The following is a 19,268-nucleotide window of genomic DNA, read 5'->3' as shown; positions in this document are numbered from 1 at the left end:
AAACTTTGAAAAAGTTAGTAAAAATGTTCAAAATTACTTTTAACTTCTAATCCTTCTTTAAACAAATCCTTTATACTTAGAGAGAAAATGGTTGAACTCAGGCTAGACATTCACCTGATAGCGATATAGTACAGACTTAATATTTAGTCTTATTTTTATGCTATGTTGACATAAGATGCACAAAATTACAACTACTTCTTTCCTTTTGAAATCCATACATGATTAACTATATAAAGGCATTTGTACAAAGGAGATGTACTTAAAGTCATTGAAGGCCTAAACCTGAATTCCAGGTTCACTAGAATTTGGAGGAACTTGACATTTTGCTCAATAAAGTCTGGAGATACTGTTTTCTCACTCCAAAGGAGCTGGTCTCAGAAACATCCTAATACATTGTTCAGCAAAATTTATTTCAGGTTTTAAATATTTAAGGAAATAGCTTTTAGATAGGGTCAATGGGAGCAAAGGTGACGGTGGAATTTTTAAGCAGTTACCATTACAGACTTCAATAAAGCAGTTCCTGAATGTCAGCCACAATAATATCACAGTCTCATTGCATATGGCTTCATTGCGTAGACATTTTTTCAGGTAGGTAAACTGAGTCTTCGTTCGTCATTAAAAAAATGAAATATGCAAAAGGTTACCTTTTTTGGATGCTTCAAAACTGTCATAGAGATTTATCTTTTGAGTGTCATATGTTAATGTGGTGTTTGGCAGAAGAGTTCTGTTTCTGTTGATTGTGTTCACAGCAAATCTGAAGGCTAATTCTTCTGCTCCCATTGGACCAGATTCCACACACTCAAAAATGCCTCCTGGAGTGCAACAAAGACAAAAGAACAAAACAAACCACCAGTAAGCAAAAAGAGCATAAAGTAACATTTTTAATCATACTTCGGATTCATCAGCCTGAATTGTTTCACTTAATAGACCTCATACAGTGTAACTCATGATTTTGGTGAGGTTCTAGCCAAACAATAACTAAGCCAGAAGCAATTAGAACTAACCTTAAGGAAAAGTTTTGGGTTTTTTCCATACAATATTTATTTTACTATTGTGAATGAAAAAAGTGTGGCAATGTACACTAATCACACTATTTAGAAGCAAAATAGAAGGGAGATGAAGAAAATTATTTTACATAGTTAAACTTGAAATGAACATATTTACCCCTTCCAGATCTGCCACCTATTTGCGTGTGCAGGCAGAAGAAAGATTTCTGGATTTTTCTTTTCTGCTATTCTAGACTTATGATACATCTATAATGAACTGGACAGTTCACTGGAAATGCATCACACAAAGGTGTATGAAACTGGGATGCCTCAGCTTGTCTCCAGAATTTAAGAGGTGTAGGTATTTTAGCATGACTGTTTGACTGAATTGATAAATATGTTGAGCAAAAGGTTCAAATTTTGCTCTTTTGCCTTGAGCAGCATGTGGATGTTAACTTCAGCAAATGCAGGAATCAAAGCAGTTGTATCCTGCACAACCTCTCTCATGCGATGACAGCATCTCCAAACAAGGCAAGCTACCAGAGTAGGACATGCCCCAAATAATAGATCATTTCTAGAACCAACCTTTCTGAGTCAACCTTAATCTTAAATGAAGTAAATACATCCGTGCTGTGCTTCAGCTTTTCTCATTAATGACATATCATTTCCCATGAAATGTAAATTTATATACACTTTGGGTTAATATAATTTATTCTTGGGTCTGTGAAGGCCAAGGATACTGTGACAATAAAAGTAATTTGAAGATATGTCCCTACTGTAGTGACATGGAATGCCTCAGCAAAATGACTAGCATCCTGATGGTCTCTTCAGTCCTCATATTAACAGCATCTGCCAATACTAATGGACAGCCAATGGCCATCATCTCAGGATCATTAATTACGAGCCAGACATTGTGCCTTCATGAGAAATGTTATTCATTCACTCTCTCCTGCCTTGAATTTATTCATTTCCTAATTAATGTTCCTACCTGACTTTGTGTTTTCTTTAAAAAAAATAATATTCAACATCACTACCTTCTCAGCAAGAAGCTCCCAGAATCTGAATACACAACTGAGTCAAACAACTTCACAAACTACAGTCAGTTTCTGAATAGTCTTGTGAGTAATCAAGTAGATAAACTTTTCTAAAGCAAAAAGACTGTGTAGATAGTATTTACTGATAGTATTAAATATAAAAGTCATTTTGGTTTTGTAATTCTCCTGCCTCTTACAACCCATTTCTCATTACAGAATGGAGGTGTTAAATCTTTTCCTGCAATTGAGCCCTTGAATTCCCAGTCAGAGCCCCTACGGACAGATGCTCATACAGTATTAATTTAAAAGCACAAGTCCTAACCACTGAGAAAAGATGTGGCTAATAATTATTTAAACATTAGTCATTTAAAACTGGGAATGAGGAAATGATGGGAAAGGTAGACTCTTAAGAAAAATTAAATATCTAGGGAAATGGTCCAAACGAATTGAGCATGGAATGTATATATAATCAGTAAACAATATGAACAATACTTCAGAAGCTAAAGCAAAAGAAACTTGGATAATACTCAGGTAAATATAAGCTCAGTACACTTCAAAATTGAGAAAGATCACATGTTTATTTCCACAGTGATGGAATATTAACATGAAAGGCAACCTACTACTTTTGAAGTTAATTAAGTGTTCTTTCAGGGAGAGGTATTCTGACAGACAAGATTTTGCGTTGCTGAGACTTACAGAATCTAAACATCACAATTCCAGCTGTGACATATAGGAGAATACTATTTTGATTTGGGGAGAATAATGAAAAATTGCTGCAAAAATCTAAAAATTAAATAATAAATTATAAGTATAGATATCCAGAGACAATAGAAAGATATTTCCATAAACATAACGGAAATTAAGATAGATTTCATAGGCTTTCCTAAGACATCTGAAAAGGAGCTATTCGAACATGTTTTAATAAAACAGTATTACACAAACAGTTGTGAAAAAAAAATCTTAAACTACAATGAATTAACAAGGAAAAATAAACATTACAGTATCTTTATTCTCCTGAAGTTCTTAAATTGCAAGATTTCTTCTGTAATTTCAATGTGTTTGAAGCTCAATAGTCTCCCTTCTTTATTCCTCTACTTTTCATACCTAAACTCTTGAGATAGGTAGTTCTATGTCAAATATGCAGCCACTACTCTTCAGCATAAGAAAAAATAAAAATGGAATTTTATTTTGATCTCTCATATCTAGGTAATTCCTAATGTTAGTGACAATCTATCACATAGTAAAACAATTTTATAAAGATGACAAAGCCTCCATTCACTGTAAGTGGCAATGATGTATGACTGCCCATATGCACCATTCAGTGGTTTCTTCCTTCACTCACTAGTTCTCTGTCCCTGTGATAAATGTACCCCCTGAAAATATCGCAGCATATGGTCTGTCTGTTTCAGAGTATATTTCCATTCCTAAGGAACACAGAGGTAGAATACCCTGTTTCTGTAGTTCTATGATTAGAATATTTTGCTAGGAGGAAGGAAAACTTATCTTCTGATTCCTGCTCCTGAATATTTTCATATTTTACACTAGGTAGACATTGAATTAAAAATAAGAACCATGGAGGAATAGAAATTAGACTATGTATTTGAAGTTTCCTAGCTGTTTTCCAACCTTAGGTTGTTCAACTTCCACTAGGTTCCTTTTCTTCTAGTTTTATGCTACTTCTGCATCTCTCTGCTCAAAGAGCAGGGAAGAAGTAGTTAAATATTAATAAAATATTTTGGATGATGATAGTTGTGAGTTCATCTTCACATGAAGAGATTCAAATCAACTGGTTCTCAAAAGTGTACCACGTCCTACTAATATGCAAAATGAAAATGCCAGGCTCCTCAGTTGTGAATACAGCTGTTAGCTTTGGCCAACCTAATGCTGCCTATGGGGCACCATCATTTTTTAATGAAACATCTAAACAGTTTAAATTGAACTCACACTAAGCAGAGCACAAGCTTAGACAGACACACATTTGCATTCTGAATATCAGAATGCAGTAAAAAAATCAGATCTTCATTCTCTAGATGGAGAGACCTTATACGCTTGCTTGGAAATCTGTGTCAGGTATTTCCAGGATGCTCAGCAAAGACACATAAATGAGTTCAAGCATTGACAGAAATGGGAAGTTTTAAATGGTGCTTTTTCTATTGCTGCATAAGAAGTAAGTAGAAACTTATTTGGTAACTTTAAACTGCCTTGGACTTATCATTATGTTCTTATATTTGTTGCTGAGTATGCAAATAATAGCAAAAAAAACTCCAAACTTTGAATATTTTTAAAGACAATGTCGTATAAATCCACTGACTTAATACTGGGAGACAAACCACAAAGTTGTTATAGCATATTGTGTCATGTTGTTCTCTCCCAAGAAGGCTGTTCTTTACTGTTGCTGTACTTTATGCTCAGGATAGCCTTATTAATAATCAAATTGAGGAATGCACTGCATGCCTTCAGATAAGCTGACAGAAGAGTCATAAATCTTGCTATTGGATATGTGGACTAGCAGCCAAACCAATGCCTATCTCTGTCTAACAGCTTGAGAAATGCAGGTGTTGTCATTTGTCTTATTTTTAACAGAGCTTATAGACCCATGACTGGCAGAAACATCAGTTCTCAGATGCAATCAGCAGCACATCCTAGAGGAAACGTCTGAAATTCCACCAGTACCTCAAAACAGAGACAGAAAACTTAAAAGTAGTAAAAAAACGTGTATATGGATCTTAGTTTGCTTTAATGGTCTCATATATGACTTCCTTTACAGTGTTAATGATAAGGCAGTTTGTCTCTGTCTATAATAGTAACACTAGGGAATATGGTATCATGTGTCTACAGCTCAATCTGTAGCTCAAAAAGTTTTACTGGCTGTGTTCAGTAGGTGACTGCTGTATAGCTGAGCACTTCAAGTTTTTACTGTCACAATAACCACTTAGTTAAAGCTCACTAGGTTTTTAGTAGTGATCAACACCTGAAGAATCACAGAGAAGAAGAATGTTTAAGACATACCAATCCAAGCCAGATATGCAAGAGCAATTGAAAAACATTCTTTACATATTGTATCCTTGCAGTGACATCCATGATAATTCAAATTTCTTATTACTCTTGGTATAACACAACTCCTTTTACCAAACCCAAAATCCACTAGTATTCTTTATCAGGTGTCAGTATTGAAAAAAAACATTTGTATGACCAAATTTTTTAACCAATAGGAAAAATTCAATCATCTATGTAATACTGATGCAGTAACACAAACTATTGGAGCTAAAAAAAAAAAGATAGCAATATTTTACCAAAAAGGACATAATGTTGATGTCCTTAATATTTTCCAAGGAAGAAGAAAATCTGAATTAGTTAATGAAACAATTTTACAGGTCCAAAAAAATTGTTCTGATATTGCTTAAATGAAAAGTCTGCATTTTCCTTCAAAAAAATTAGTAGAGTTGACATTTTTAGTTTACAAGTCATCCTGGTTTTCCCTAATTTTTAAATCATTTTCTCAAACACAAAATCCAGAGAAAAAAAAAAAAGCAGCCAGCTCGATACACATCTTGGCAAAAATTTTTCCCCCCAAGAAAAAAATTTTCCTGCTCTTATGTACCTAATTTCACAAATAATAGGATAACATCTTAATGATTTAACTTTTCATTTCCATTCTACAATAGGGTTCAGTTTGAAGATCAGCATCTTTGTGTTTGCATTATCATCCCCATAATTATATGATATACATATAATATATAATGGGTATTATATCTGATAATGCCTTGGTTACTAGACCATGGCACTAAGTGCCACATCCAGTCTAATCTTAAAAACCTCCAGGGATAGTGAATCCACCACCTCCCTGGGCAGCCCATTCTAATGTCTGATTACTCTCTCTGTAAAACGTTTCCTCCTAATATTCAACCTAAGCCTCCCCTCTTGTCCTAGATATAAAATTTTCTTTTCTTTCTAATATCAAACCAACTTGACAGAGATCTTACACATACACATACTAGTTATTAATTGCTATGATTTTTTTAACATTATAGCCATGTTGTTATTATCATACACCAATCTGCACAAATTTACTGACAGTTATGGAGGCCTTTATTAATATATTCTAAAAGCTACCATCGGTCACACATGACATAAACACTATTTTTTTAATGATAGAGTAACTTTTTAAATATAATAATATAAATCCCTATCTTAAGTAACATTACAAATGTGACTGAGAGCCTGGAGAAAATAACATTGCCCAATAACATTTCTTCCCATTATTTTACTTTGAAAACATACAAATGTATTTAAATTTTACTAATAAATTTATATTAAGTTCTGTAAGAATGTAAATATTTTATCTCTTCTTCCTTACCTCAGAACAATACTTTAAATCTAAGATAAGTATGGTGCCCAGATCTAATCCTGATGTGACAAACAGAAATCTCTTATTTTGATTTATTATTTCCCATTCAGAAACCATGAAATCTCAGACAGTCTTTGCTTAATAAACCGGAAAATTTGTGAGAAAGGAGTAACTGGTATCTGCTATGAGAAACTTTTCCAAAAAGTGTCTTAAGACAGAATTCAAGAAATTATATCAGGTATTATATTATTAAAAGATATGTTTATATCTGACATGTTCCAATTTTGAAATGGGCCATTTGGTAATCAGAACCAATGATTATGATGTAGTGAGGTACTACATGAAGGAGAGAGTAAGTCAAAAGTCAAAAGCATATTACTGAGAGGACAATGGACACTGCAGACATTTGCAGAGATAGAACTGATGGCTTTTTAGAAGTGTGAACGGACTACACTTCTCCAAACACAGATATAGCCAGAAGGCAGTGAAAAGGCTCATCCAAAAAACCTGATATCACTGACATGGCATGTATGGTACTGGGATCAGGAGGCATGGTAGGTGCTGTGCTACAGTGACTGATTAAGACTGCTGGCTGAAGGCATTTTAGCCCTAATCAAGCGTGCTATGCACTGTACTGATAATCCTCTTTCAGATTCTGTTATGGATTTGAAAGCTACAGAGATTCAAAAACGTCCTTACAGGTTGACAGCTTAGGCTTGTGCTTCCTATACAGAACAAAATTACATCTTAGCCACTTATTTCTGTCTAGAACAGGATTTAAGAAACTGAATCACTTTCAATCAAGATGTTAAAAATGCATGAAAAATGTTCTTCTTTGCAACCTTTTCCATAAAGTAATGTAGTTTATAGAATTATATAGATTTAGAATACAATAGTGTGAATCTGGACTATACGTTGTTTTGATTATTCTTTTCAAAATTATATTGAAAGCTCTCTGAATCTCACTATAGGAAAAGGTTTAAAAGGATCACTTGACAAAGAAAATACTGTTTTATTTGATTTTGAAGCTGGTGTTATATGGCTAAACCACTGTGGAAAAAGACTTCAATAGTATCCTTTATTCATTCTGAGTGTACTTGGAGTTTTGAGGAGGGAAGCAGGATCTGAAATTTCTGGGGTTTGCTTTCATTGCCACTGATTTCGTGCATGACCTTGGACAAGAAGTTTTTCTTAAAAATAAATATTTTTTTAAACATCTCAACATTGCAGTAGAGGCACAATTACTGGAAAATCTAACATGTTTTGAAATGAGATATAATTTCTGTTAAAGGCATTCATGGAATCAGTGTATGCAGGTATGATCACAGAATTCTGCAAATTTTGCACCATAAAACACCTAGAACTATTTGTTTCAGCATCTAAGTTATCTTTTGATTGATAATGTATTGTAGTTGCATGAAACTGGCAACTTTAAGGCATGCTTTTCCTAAAAGGATTTGAATTAACCACTAAGACAAAGAAAATTGTAAATTCTCTGATTGTAGAGTAAATAAAGGGCTAAATAACAAGTCTGTTAATGTTAAATTAACTGTTCAAACAGAAATATTGTGGGGGCATTTTCTTAAATATAGAGAAATAAGGAATAATATGAGGAAATAGTAAGGGTGGATTTCATTTGAACAGAAGTTTCTCCACCTTCTAAAAGTGATGAAAAAAGGTTTTAAAAGGTAAGTACATAAAAATTATAAGTATCTTCAAAATTGTTTTACATGTAACTGGGTACCTTCTAAAAAAAATGCCTGACCTAAGGTTTGCCAAATGCTGTGACCTCTGTTACAGTAAGTGAAATTTCAGTATCTGGACCTCTGTGCAGAATTTTCTTCAGAAGTGAAATGCTTAAATGGTTATCACCAGCTTTAGAATATTGTGGGGTTTTAGTGCTTAACATTTAAATGTTCAGGGGTTTGTAATTTAACTGATTTAAGAAAGTTCAAAAACTGCATTTTCATGTTTTAATTCCTTCTCTTAAGATTTCCATAGATAGAATTCTTCAGTAACCTGAAACAACTCTTGTTATCTAAAGGGCAAAATAAAAAAAGACAAAAGGATATATCTGGACTTAATACATATATATATGCACACACATACATCTATGTAACAGATTCAGAGCACCAAATGTCATTCTATGAGGGGTATGAACTGTATATATGAAAAATTCCTTTTTGCTTTTGTAATACTTGTTAATAGAAGTTTTTGGGTTAATGAAATTGTGTTTAGAATTGTGATAAATCCATTTGTTTAGCAGGACTAAAAGCAGGGGGATTTTGTTTTCTAAGGACTATATATATGAGATACAAAATAAAGATTTCTTGTCCTTCATGTGGTATTATAAAGTGAGAAGAACTAAGTTTTCCAGTTACTTTTATATTTCAGGAAAATATTTTCAAATTTTAGTTTGCTACATCGTGTGTACCTTACTTCATAATAACACATTCCTACTTCCTAACGCTTCCATGTTACAATGCATTAACTGGAACAGTTTATTGTTTCCATTACGCCCTTAAAGCTATTGAAATAGAGATTTCCTTTAAGACCGCTTGGAGCATTTAGTCACCTTTTCAAAGTGTTTCCTTACTGTATTGCAAATTAAACAGTTTGAAATCACTGCTATAAAAATGCTGTGAGATACCCGGAAAAGGTATAATACTCATAAAAGAATTTAAAAAAAGCCCTTCAAAATCAGACTGATGGGAGAGTTTTAAATGTGACAGGCAGTTTTTGCAGGTATAATTAATAATGTTTAGTTCAGTACTCAGACGCTCAGTTTCCAAAAATGTTTACATTAGAGAGTGGCTTAGAAAGTCATTATCTTTCCATCTTAGCAACGTTTTCATCAAAATCACTTTTGCCAAAAGTATTGTTACCCTGGTTAAAATGTACTGCTATGAACATAAGGTTCAAATACCTAGAAGCAACTTTCAGAAGACCAAGGTAAGTTATTGAATGTTACTTAGGAAAATCTTCACTATTCCTGTCCCTAAGGTACCAACTACTTGGATTGCACAAAACTGGTATTTTTGTATTCTCTCAATGATTACCTTTTTGAGTCTTCAGCCATAGAAGAAAAAAAACCAACTAACCAAACCAAACCAAATCAAAAAAAAAAAAAAAAAAAAAAAAAAAAAAAAGGATGTACTGTGCTGTTATTTAGTGTTAGTGTGGATAAAAAACTTTAAAAAAAAAAAAGCTTATTTTCCAAAGCTGAAATATTAGGAGTTTCTGCTGCTAAACTGCAGATTTCACTTGAAACTTTTAAGAGTACGTTGTTTCAGATTCCTTGAAGTTGCCTGTTTCATAAGTTATACCAGTAGTGAAACAAACTACACTTTGTAATGTGTCCCAAGATGAATAACCATCTCAGCATTACTTATGCAAACAAGACTAGAAGAAGAAATTTAGATATGGCTTTCCAAAGAAATTAACAGACTGTATTATATCAATTCCATAAATAACAAGAAAAATAAATTTCAATTCTCTTCTAAATATGACACAAAAGTTGCACAAATTTTGCCCAGAGATTCAGACTTCTAAAGTAATTCAATTAATGTGATAAATATCAATAAAATACATGGTAATGTATATGAAAGTTGAGTGTTTCAGAAACTAACAATTTATGGTAGACTGTCACAAAGAACAGATTCCAGTAGAATGTTAAAGTAAACAAGCAAAAATGTTTAATGAGGTACAAGAGGATCTGTTTCAGTATGCTACATATCACATCTCCAGTAATAAACGAGCAGTTTTTAACTCACAGTCTGCAGTATTATTATTGGAGGGGCTGGGGAATAACATCGTACACAAGCAGAAGGTAAAAACATTTGATCTGAAGCACAGACATACTGAAAACCTTACATTCCTCTCTCATTTGCAATTGATTTGACTGTCACCTGTATTTCTTAGTAATTATCCAGTTATCTTTTCCATGAGAGGCAAGGTTTTTATCTTCCTAATGACTGAAATGCAATCTAGATGTGAAAATGATACTACCATAGTACATGCTTTCACCCTGTTTTCATCTAAATCCCAAAAGTTAGCACTAATTGTATCCAGAGTTTGGGTTTTTATTGATCATCAATTATATACAGATATTTTGTTTTATTAAGACTCTAAATGCTAAGAACTTATTAGCTAATATGATAATTAATCTCTAAAAAGTTGTTCACTAATTTGTCTTAATTACTGAATTAGAAGCCTCTTGATAAAAATGAAGAGTTGTTTTGGCAGAAAAGAGGAGTTTTACGCCCTGCCTTATCTGAACTCTCTATATAGATTAACTGTTATTTTATATAAAACAACTTTTCTTTTTTATTCTCTCTTCTATATATTTTTCTAGTGCATGGTCAAACAGATACATCTTTAAGCAGAATACTATAATCCATGACTACAATATCAGCTTTTCTTTTTTATTTACAAGGATATATTTTTTTAAAAAAGTCTAAAATGCTTTAAACTACTCTATCCACAGTGAAGGCTCGTATTTGTAACAGAAGACTAGGCAGTAAAAATAATCCATGTTTTTCTTCTATTTTATATTTTTCAAACAGAAATTATTTTTTTCATCCAGTACAACCCCATGTTGAGGCTCTTTATATATCTCATAGCACCTACATTGTGGCAGTTGAATCCCATTCACTGACTTGGATTCAATTTCACCTGCAATTAGTTTTCTTTAAGGTGGATGTCCCTTATGAGTTTGTTGTTGTAAGCAGTCTTTATATTACTCCTTAAAATGAGATTAATTGTATGTTGAAAGCACTATTCAAAAGAGGACAGATCTTCCCACTGCCCTACACACAAATGCAACATTCTTAAATACTCTTGTATAATCCTCAATGACTTCCAGCAGGTGAACCTCATTAACTGTTTCTCGCTAGAGAAAAATTAAAATCTTGTTTCAACAGCCCTTCTGAAGATGATACACAAAACAGATGCATACAAAGAGGTATTAAGCCCTATCATGCACACTGACATGAATCCACTTAAAAAAAAGAAAAAGTACATTATGTCCAGATTTGCTACTTTTTACACACTTCGGAAAACTAAAATTGATGTTTAGCAATGACTGCTCAAATAACTAACAGAAAACAGGTTACATAGAAGTAGTCACCTTTGGATCCAGCTAAACAGAATTTACTCCCTGAACTAGAAATTGTTTCATTAAAACAGTATATAACCACTGATGACAAATAAAATTAGACTTATTTATATGAAAATAATTTTCTGGTCTTTTAGAGGTATGTTGAAAATATCTGTAAAGATAGACTTTACCCACTAAAAGTTATACCCATAATTCAGAACGCACTTACATGTGCAAAATTCATTGAATTGAATGTTGAAGAGTCAGACTGTGGAATTTAATACAGTAGTTCTCACTATAGTAAAAAAGAAAGGCACATACAGAGACTGATTCAAAATAAGCAGACTGGAAGGCTCTTGGTATCTGTTCTTTATCTTCCTTTATGTAGTCTGCTCTTTATATAGTTCAGATAAAATGAATTAAAGATTGTCCTTCAAGCCTCTTATTTATTGGTTCTCCTCTGAGCGTATGTATCTAACACATGTGGGAGATAAATGCACATGAGCCACTAACAATATAAGGTCCTACAGTAAGACCTTTCTGACAGCACACTCTTACATTCCTAATTAATTTTGTATTTACACACCCATGTGTTATTTCTTTACCGGGTTCCCTTTGTTACCACATTGTTTCCCTTTGTTACCACACCATGTTTATTCTCATATCACCCAATACTGGTTTAGTTGTTACTGTGGCTAAATTGTTTACTGCTAACTGCATTTTGAAACAGACAGCTGTCATAAAATATCTTTTTTCTTTTATAAGGGTTCTTTCTTATAGTTGTTTTCCCCCAATAATAAAAAGTTAAATATTCCATGCAGTGATTTTCCCCTTAATAGTATGTTGCAATATGTGCTCACAAATTATAGCTTTCCATACCCAGAAATTCCTGCTACCCAGTCAATAGCAGGAATTTCTTTAGAAACTACGCAGGCAGAAGCATATCAATCTACAGAAAAAAAAAAAACACACACAAAACCCTGCAGGATTAAGTTGTCATATGTATAAAGATATCATACAAATTAGATTTAAATAACATTGTCTTAAATTATTAGCCTGTCATTGTTAGTGACCACTTTTGAGAAAAACAGATTTTCTAGCCTTTCGTATTGATTTATGTAAACCACTAGCCTCAGTGTCTTTATAATTCAATTCAAACCTGTAATGAGTCAGACCTGTGGAAAGGCCTGTTCAGAATGAACAGTGACAATTTAGTTGAAATGCTGCTCATGCCATGGAAACAATGAAGTGTGACACTTTGTCTTTTACATCTGTCACGGGTATACTGGGAAAGAAGAGTCATTTATTCTGTTTTCCAGAAAGGCAACAATATGGATAGGAGAATTAAACATCTACTTTGGGGGAGTGCAAGGTATTTCTTTGCCTTTTTCATGGGTGTATTGAGCTATTTTCTAAATTCATTTTGTACTTTGAATATTCATTATTTATTTTTAGCTTTTTCTCCATTGAAGTCTATACATATCCCCCTCTGAAAAGCTTCTATGACATTTAAGATACCTTTTATTGCATTTTTCTTTCAGTTAAAGTCTACCTCCAAAACACATCTTTCGCTTTGCCTGTATTGAGGTATTCAGCCACGAATACAAGAAACCAGAAGCATGTATAGAAAACAAGACAGCTGTTTCAAAATGCTCAATGACTAGTTTTTTCTGTCATATATATTAACCTGGAGTACATAATTGTGCATTATTACTTTTGTAAATATAGATTAATGTTAACATGAAATTACATATACATTTTGGCCATGTTCCAGAAAGATTTTAATCTTTGACTCAGATTTCTTCAAGCCCTAATTTCTTTTTAATATGGTGTTGTTTTCTACGACATAATATAGAGGTCTAAAAGTTCAGATTTCTCATTAATAAGGGGTAATTTAAGGATTAGTTTACATTATCTTGCATTCTGAATTTTTACACCTCAGATTAAAAGATTATTTCCAAAACTTGCAAGGGCTTTAAGTCAAATTCTGTCTTCTCTCAGCTCTGTGATATAAGTTTTTTATAACTTTTTTAAACACAGGGCCATATATGTATATCTCTGCTTAATTCTTTCCAACAAGTTAATGAAGTGCAGTAATTTAAGACTATATGTGGAATGAGTATTTCTTGTGCTAGAGAACAGATATGCAGACGGCGTACTGCAAAAAACAGTGCATAAATATATAACCAAACCACTGATCCAAAGCAAACAAGGAATAGGGATGCATCAGCTGGTCATCAAAGCCTAAAATAAGAGCCATATTCCAATCCTCATTTCTGCAATCTGTTTCTGGAATCTTCAGAAACAGCATAACTTGATAGTTTCAAATTTATGGATCTTTAGAAGCAAAAAAAATATTTAAATAAATGTATCCTAAACATATTTGAAGCCAGTTTCCATTCTGAATGGTTCATCTCAAAGGTCTTATGCTCCAGGCAAGCAATTGCTTGCTGATTGTGCCTTGTCGATGGCTTTAGCAAATGACAGGCAACTGTAATCAGAAAGGACTCTAATGAGATTGACAATTACACCTGTATTATCCCTTTTGTATGCTATTGCAGGAAATAACTGTAGCTAGACTTAGAGAATCCTTCAAATAGTATGTTACAGTCTTGCTCAGCTATTCAGTTACATATTAAAAAAAATTAGTGATTTGAACTTCAGGTGATGTTTTATTGTATACTTACCTTTGCAAAATACAGATTTGACAACAGTAGGTTTTGTTATTTTGAGCAAATTATGCTACTTAAAAAAAATAATTTGGTTGAAATTACATTTCAGACTTACATTTCCATTTTTACTCAAGCTATTTTGCACTTATATTTTACTTATTTTTAATTGCTCATTAGCAAAGAATGAAAAATAGAAGTTTCAAATTAAAATTTCAAAATATTGTTATTCAGTGTTCAAAATACTCATATCTTCTTAAATTTGGTATGTAGTAGTCTTAGATTAGACTGTTCTTTCCCCCTGCCAAATGCTGGCCACAAAAACTGGGAAACCCACAGATTTTTCAGTTTTCCTAACTGGAAAGCAAAGCATTCAAAAGCTTAGAAATGTAACAACTGAACACACTTGTTCGATCATTTGCGGCTTTTGGCTGGGATGGAGTTCATTTACTTTATAGCAGCCCATAGAGCACTGTGTTTTAGGTTTGTGGCTAAAACAGTGTTGACAATGTACCAATTTTTTTTGCTGAACAGTCTTTTTTCACAGTGTCAAGGCCTTCTTTGTTTCTCACTCTGCCATCCCAGCAAGAAGGTTGGCATTGGGCAAGCGGCTGGGAGGAGACGCAGCCAGGACAGCTCACCTGAACTGACCAGAGTTCCATATCATCTATCATGCTCATCAATAAAACTAAGCATGGAGTTTTTCCAGAGTAGCTGTTGCTCAGGGATTGTCTGGACATTGGAGTACTGGAGGAGAGTGACTGCTTTTTAATCATTTCTTTCTTACTTTTCTCCTTCTACTTTTTGGAGCTGCCTTTATTTCAACCCATGAGTTATTTTTCCTTACTTTTGCCCTTCCAGTTCTTTCTGTTGTGAAGAATCTTTGAAGGCCTTGGTTTGACATGCATGTATTTGTCCTTAAAATCAACCACATGGGGTTTGATTGCAACCGTGTTCTTCAAGGTGATAATTGCACATTACAAATATTTTTCTTAGTTAAAAGTGTATAGCATCTAGAAGTGTAATGTCCCACTGATTTAGAGATTAGAATATGCTGTACATTCCCTATAGCTTTGTGTTAATTAAATAATTTAAACTATTGTATTTTACATTATTATTATTATTATTGAGAAATAAGTTGTCCTAGTACATATAACGAATTGAAAAATTAAAATGATTGATAGTCTGAATACTGATAAAACAACTTGAAGGTTAGATTGCCTGCCAAAAACTATCTCAAACTATCATTAGTGATGAACTTTCCTCACTCATTTCCAGCTAAGCAGTTCCACTGTGTTCCTTCCATTTGTTTCCTTTTAGCAGTTTATTAATTTCTGTTTCCCGTACATTGACATCCCTTGCTTCAGTACGTTGCCAATAATCACTAATATTTTTGTCAGTGTATCTGAAAATTACTTTAAGAACTGTTCATTTGGTCCTAAAGCGTGGATGATATTTGCTCAGTCTTTCTGAAAGTGAACAGTTTCCTTGGATAAAGCTGATTAATTATTTTGCAGTTCTGAAACCCCAAAAGAGTGAAAGAATTTAGAAATTTAAAAGAAAAAAAAACAGACAGACCCAAAGCTAGTCAAAATTTGTATCAACTTTTCCTACCTCACATTTGTGAAGTCTGAAAAATCTGCAATGCAATATGTCGCAGCTGAAATGTCAGATGAAAGCCCACAGGGGTATATGACTGTAAGAAGGATCTACATGATGCTGTGTGCAGAACTAAATGCTTAAGAAGACAGCAGAGGGTAGGGAGGAGAACATTAAGCCCAAAAAGTCTTGAAAAAAATTCTGGCAATGCACAATAGAATGGTGTAGAAAGGCCAGATTCCTGAGATCAGGGTCACAAACAGATGGGATTTCCTAAAAAACCACATACATTCAGTTTCATTCTTCTTCATCTCATTAAACTGTTGCGCTTTGAATTACAGCCCCCTGTTACTCATGTCAATGAAATTTAAATGCTTGCAGCTTATTAAACGTGAAATTTGAATGCTTACCTCTAAAGGACAGATAATACTTGCTAACTGAATCTCTGCTAGCTGCTTGCCCCTGTTGGTGCCTGCTTAGTTCCCTCACTGCCTTAAATCCCTGCACTGCTGTCCCAAAACTCGCATCTCAAAACCCCCACTCCATCTTCATCCCAATCTTTCTCACTCTTACAGTATTCAACATGCATTTTCTAGTCTCAGAGGTGATAGTAGCAAGTTGTTCAATAGATGTGGAGCATCTTCATGACTTTAAGATCCTAAAACATGCATCAAGTATTGAAAAATTAGTTACTACTGGGAAAATAAGGTACATACCATGACAGGAGACTACAGTCCAAAAGTGAAGATTTACCCTCTCTGCCCAAAATTTTTCATATTTTCCAAAAAAGGAGACAAATACTTGTTTCAGATAACAGTAAGCTAGCTTTAAGAAATGCTACAAGTTCAGATATATTTGCAGAAAAGTCAGTGTCTTCTGCTCTCACTGACTTTCTCTTGTATGGTTGATAGACATTACTTTGGAGGTGCTCAGGTTTTTTGTTTGTTTTCTTAACAGTCAGATCCATATTTTATAACCACTTTAAAAAAGATATTTTATGATCTCTTAAAAGAAAAATCCCAGAGCATACTTCTATATTGACTTGAGCTAAAAGCTTTTAATTAAAAAAAAAAAAAAGAAAAAAGGAAGAAGAAAATAAATTTTAGTATTCTCCTGCTTTAAAAAGTAGTTAGAAGTCAACTTTTCTGTGGGTGCTTTGAATTAATCTACAATAATAATCTGTGATTACAGACCTTTCCTCTTCTTATCCTAGTTTAATCCCTGTAAAACCTCACTTCTTTGTAATGCACGGAAATTTTCTCCCACAAAAAAGGTGTTTCTATACATGCAGACCTGTAGATCTGTAACTAGGCTCACAAAATACTTTCCAATCAAAGTTGGGACTGAAAGTAGGCCATCAAGAAATCAATAAGGGAATAATAACAGGTAGAAAAACTGCCATTTTTAAGCCTAAAACTAGATTTAAGTCCAAACCTAGCTTTTGTGTGCCAAAGCAAAGAAATAAAATTGCCTAACTCTCTGGGTTTGCACTGATTATAAAAAATAAACAAAAACTAGCTCTGATGTTGGCTCTTTAAAAGAGAGTGGTTGATAGTATGGTAGAAATTGTTGTGGTAACAGCAGTTTGAAGGATTTGCTACCAAACTAGAGACTAGATAAATGTCAAAAAAGGTTGCATGAGAGGGAACATACTCTGATAATTTTAATATTTTTATTTTTAGTTCAAGACAAATGATATTTTGTTAACTAGTTGCTGAAGTGATTTAGATGTTAGCAAATAAATTGATGAATAACTTGTGTATTCCATGTTTCCAGCTTTCTCAATGATTCCGACATTAGTCTCATTATGTTTTATTCTAGATTTGTTTTCAGTATCCATAGAGGTGAATGTTCAAACGGGTAGTAAGTTCCACTAAAGGGCCAAAGTATTTATTCTACATATAGATGTAGTGATATTTGTTTTACGAATCTTATTTGGATCAAGGGAAAATTTGCTAACAAAAAAAAAGTTAACAACTTCATAACGCTATCCTTTCATCACAGAGTGCAACGTTATCTTCCTCCTCTAGGAAGATAAATTGGTTAATGCCTTTGCACACAATGACTATATACCATAAAAACATGTATTCCAGTTTCACAGCTCCAAAAGAGACTCCCTCAATAGCTCATTACTTCCTTTATATTCTGGACATTTTTCACACAATGGGTATGTTAATTTCATTTTTAAAATCCCTTGCATAGTACCTAGGAACAAGTATGTTATTTCATGAGGGAAATTTTACAGCACAAAGCAAGCTGTTTATGCAAGATGATTGTGATGCTTATTGTTTTGGCCCATTGCCACTGTATTAACAACTGGCTCCCTATCTGGGCTCCCTATTGATTATTAGCACCAGTGATATATTAAAAATAGCATCCCAAGGCAGGTATCTGGGTAGGCATTTTAGTAGATGGTGAGTATATTTCTCTGAATGTATCATAACAGAGTGCTCAATACATAGTGTTCTTTAATTCCTCAGCATAACAAGTTTCACATTCTAGACTCAGACAGCAGAGAATCATACATTCATAGAATAGTTTGGGTTGAAAGAGACCTTTAAAGGTCATCTAGTCCAATGTCTCTACAATGGGTAGGGACATCTTCAATTAGATTAAGTTGCTCAGAGCCCATCCAACCTTGAATACCTCCAGGGATTGGGCATCCACCCTCCTCTGGTCAACCTGTTCCAGTGTTTCACCACCCTGAGGATTTATCAGCTGAAACAGTTAGAAACTAGATGTAAACACATCACTATATAAATGTTGCCACTGTTAGACACCCAGGATCAAAGAACAAGAGAATTAATTACTTAATATGTGATTTTTTTTCCTTTCTTTTTATCCAGAAAACTGGATTGCCATAAGTAAGCTCAATACAAATATAAGTTAAAAAACTACATCAGGAAATTTCTGTCTGCACAGGAGATTTTTTTAATTGAAGTCTATATGGTATTAAATATAGTAGTTTTCATGTTTTACAGGAAAATACACAGTATCAACCTAATCACAAGTCCTACTACAGTTCAACTAGGTTAAGAACAATGGAGAGAAGATAGGCCTATTTGATTGAAATCTGAGTGAAAAAGTAGATGCAAAAACTTTCTTCTCAATACAGTAGCTAAAGGAAATAATAATAATTTCCTAATGGCTGCTGAGAAGCATTGATTTTTTTGTTATTTTCTCTTTGTGATTAGTGCTATCAAACAGCTTCTGCCTAGGGAAGCTTCCTTTTCTAAGGTTTCTGCTTGCTTTCTCAGCTAAATGACAAATTATTTCTAGGAAGAGTAATCATCAGCATAAGGTGTAAGTTTCTAAACAGGGTCTTTCTCCTTAGTCTTGTTGAGTCCTGCATAGTGGTGGGCAGCAGCTCCTAAAGCAGAAAAGCTTTTCTGCCAAGACCCACAGCTCTCATGACTTCACAACTTTCAGATTGTTTTTGGTTTTAGTGTGTTATATTTGCCAACCACTGTCCTCCCCCGGAGGGCTGAAAGCACTTCTGGTGGTGCAGTTTCCTGGTATCTGTTCTCTCCACAT

The 19,268-nt window shown here is 33.7% G+C and overlaps 1 protein-coding gene across 5 annotated transcripts in view; it reads right to left on the bottom strand.

Annotated features, from left to right (window-relative positions):
• GRIK2 (glutamate ionotropic receptor kainate type subunit 2) overlaps window positions 1-19,268 on the bottom strand; it is a 370,969-nt gene that overhangs the window by 249,797 nt on the left and 101,904 nt on the right. For 4 of the 5 annotated variants that reach the window (XM_027631774.1, XM_027631770.1, XM_027631786.1 and 1 more), the window contains exon 3: window positions 645-812. In XM_027631774.1, the coding sequence (XP_027487575.1) occupies window positions 645-812 (168 nt within the window). Of the gene's footprint in view, window positions 1-644; window positions 813-19,268 lie in introns of those variants that run through there. The other variant, XM_027631791.1, reaches the window with a different exon arrangement.

The sequence above is a fragment of the Corapipo altera genome, unplaced genomic scaffold (genome assembly GCF_003945725.1).
Source record: "Corapipo altera isolate COAL_440 unplaced genomic scaffold, ASM394572v1 2b, whole genome shotgun sequence".
Classification (NCBI taxonomy): Eukaryota; Metazoa; Chordata; class Aves; order Passeriformes; family Pipridae; genus Corapipo; species Corapipo altera.
The sequence above is the reverse complement of the archived record's forward strand: the minus strand, read 5'-3'. Positions and strand labels throughout refer to the sequence as shown.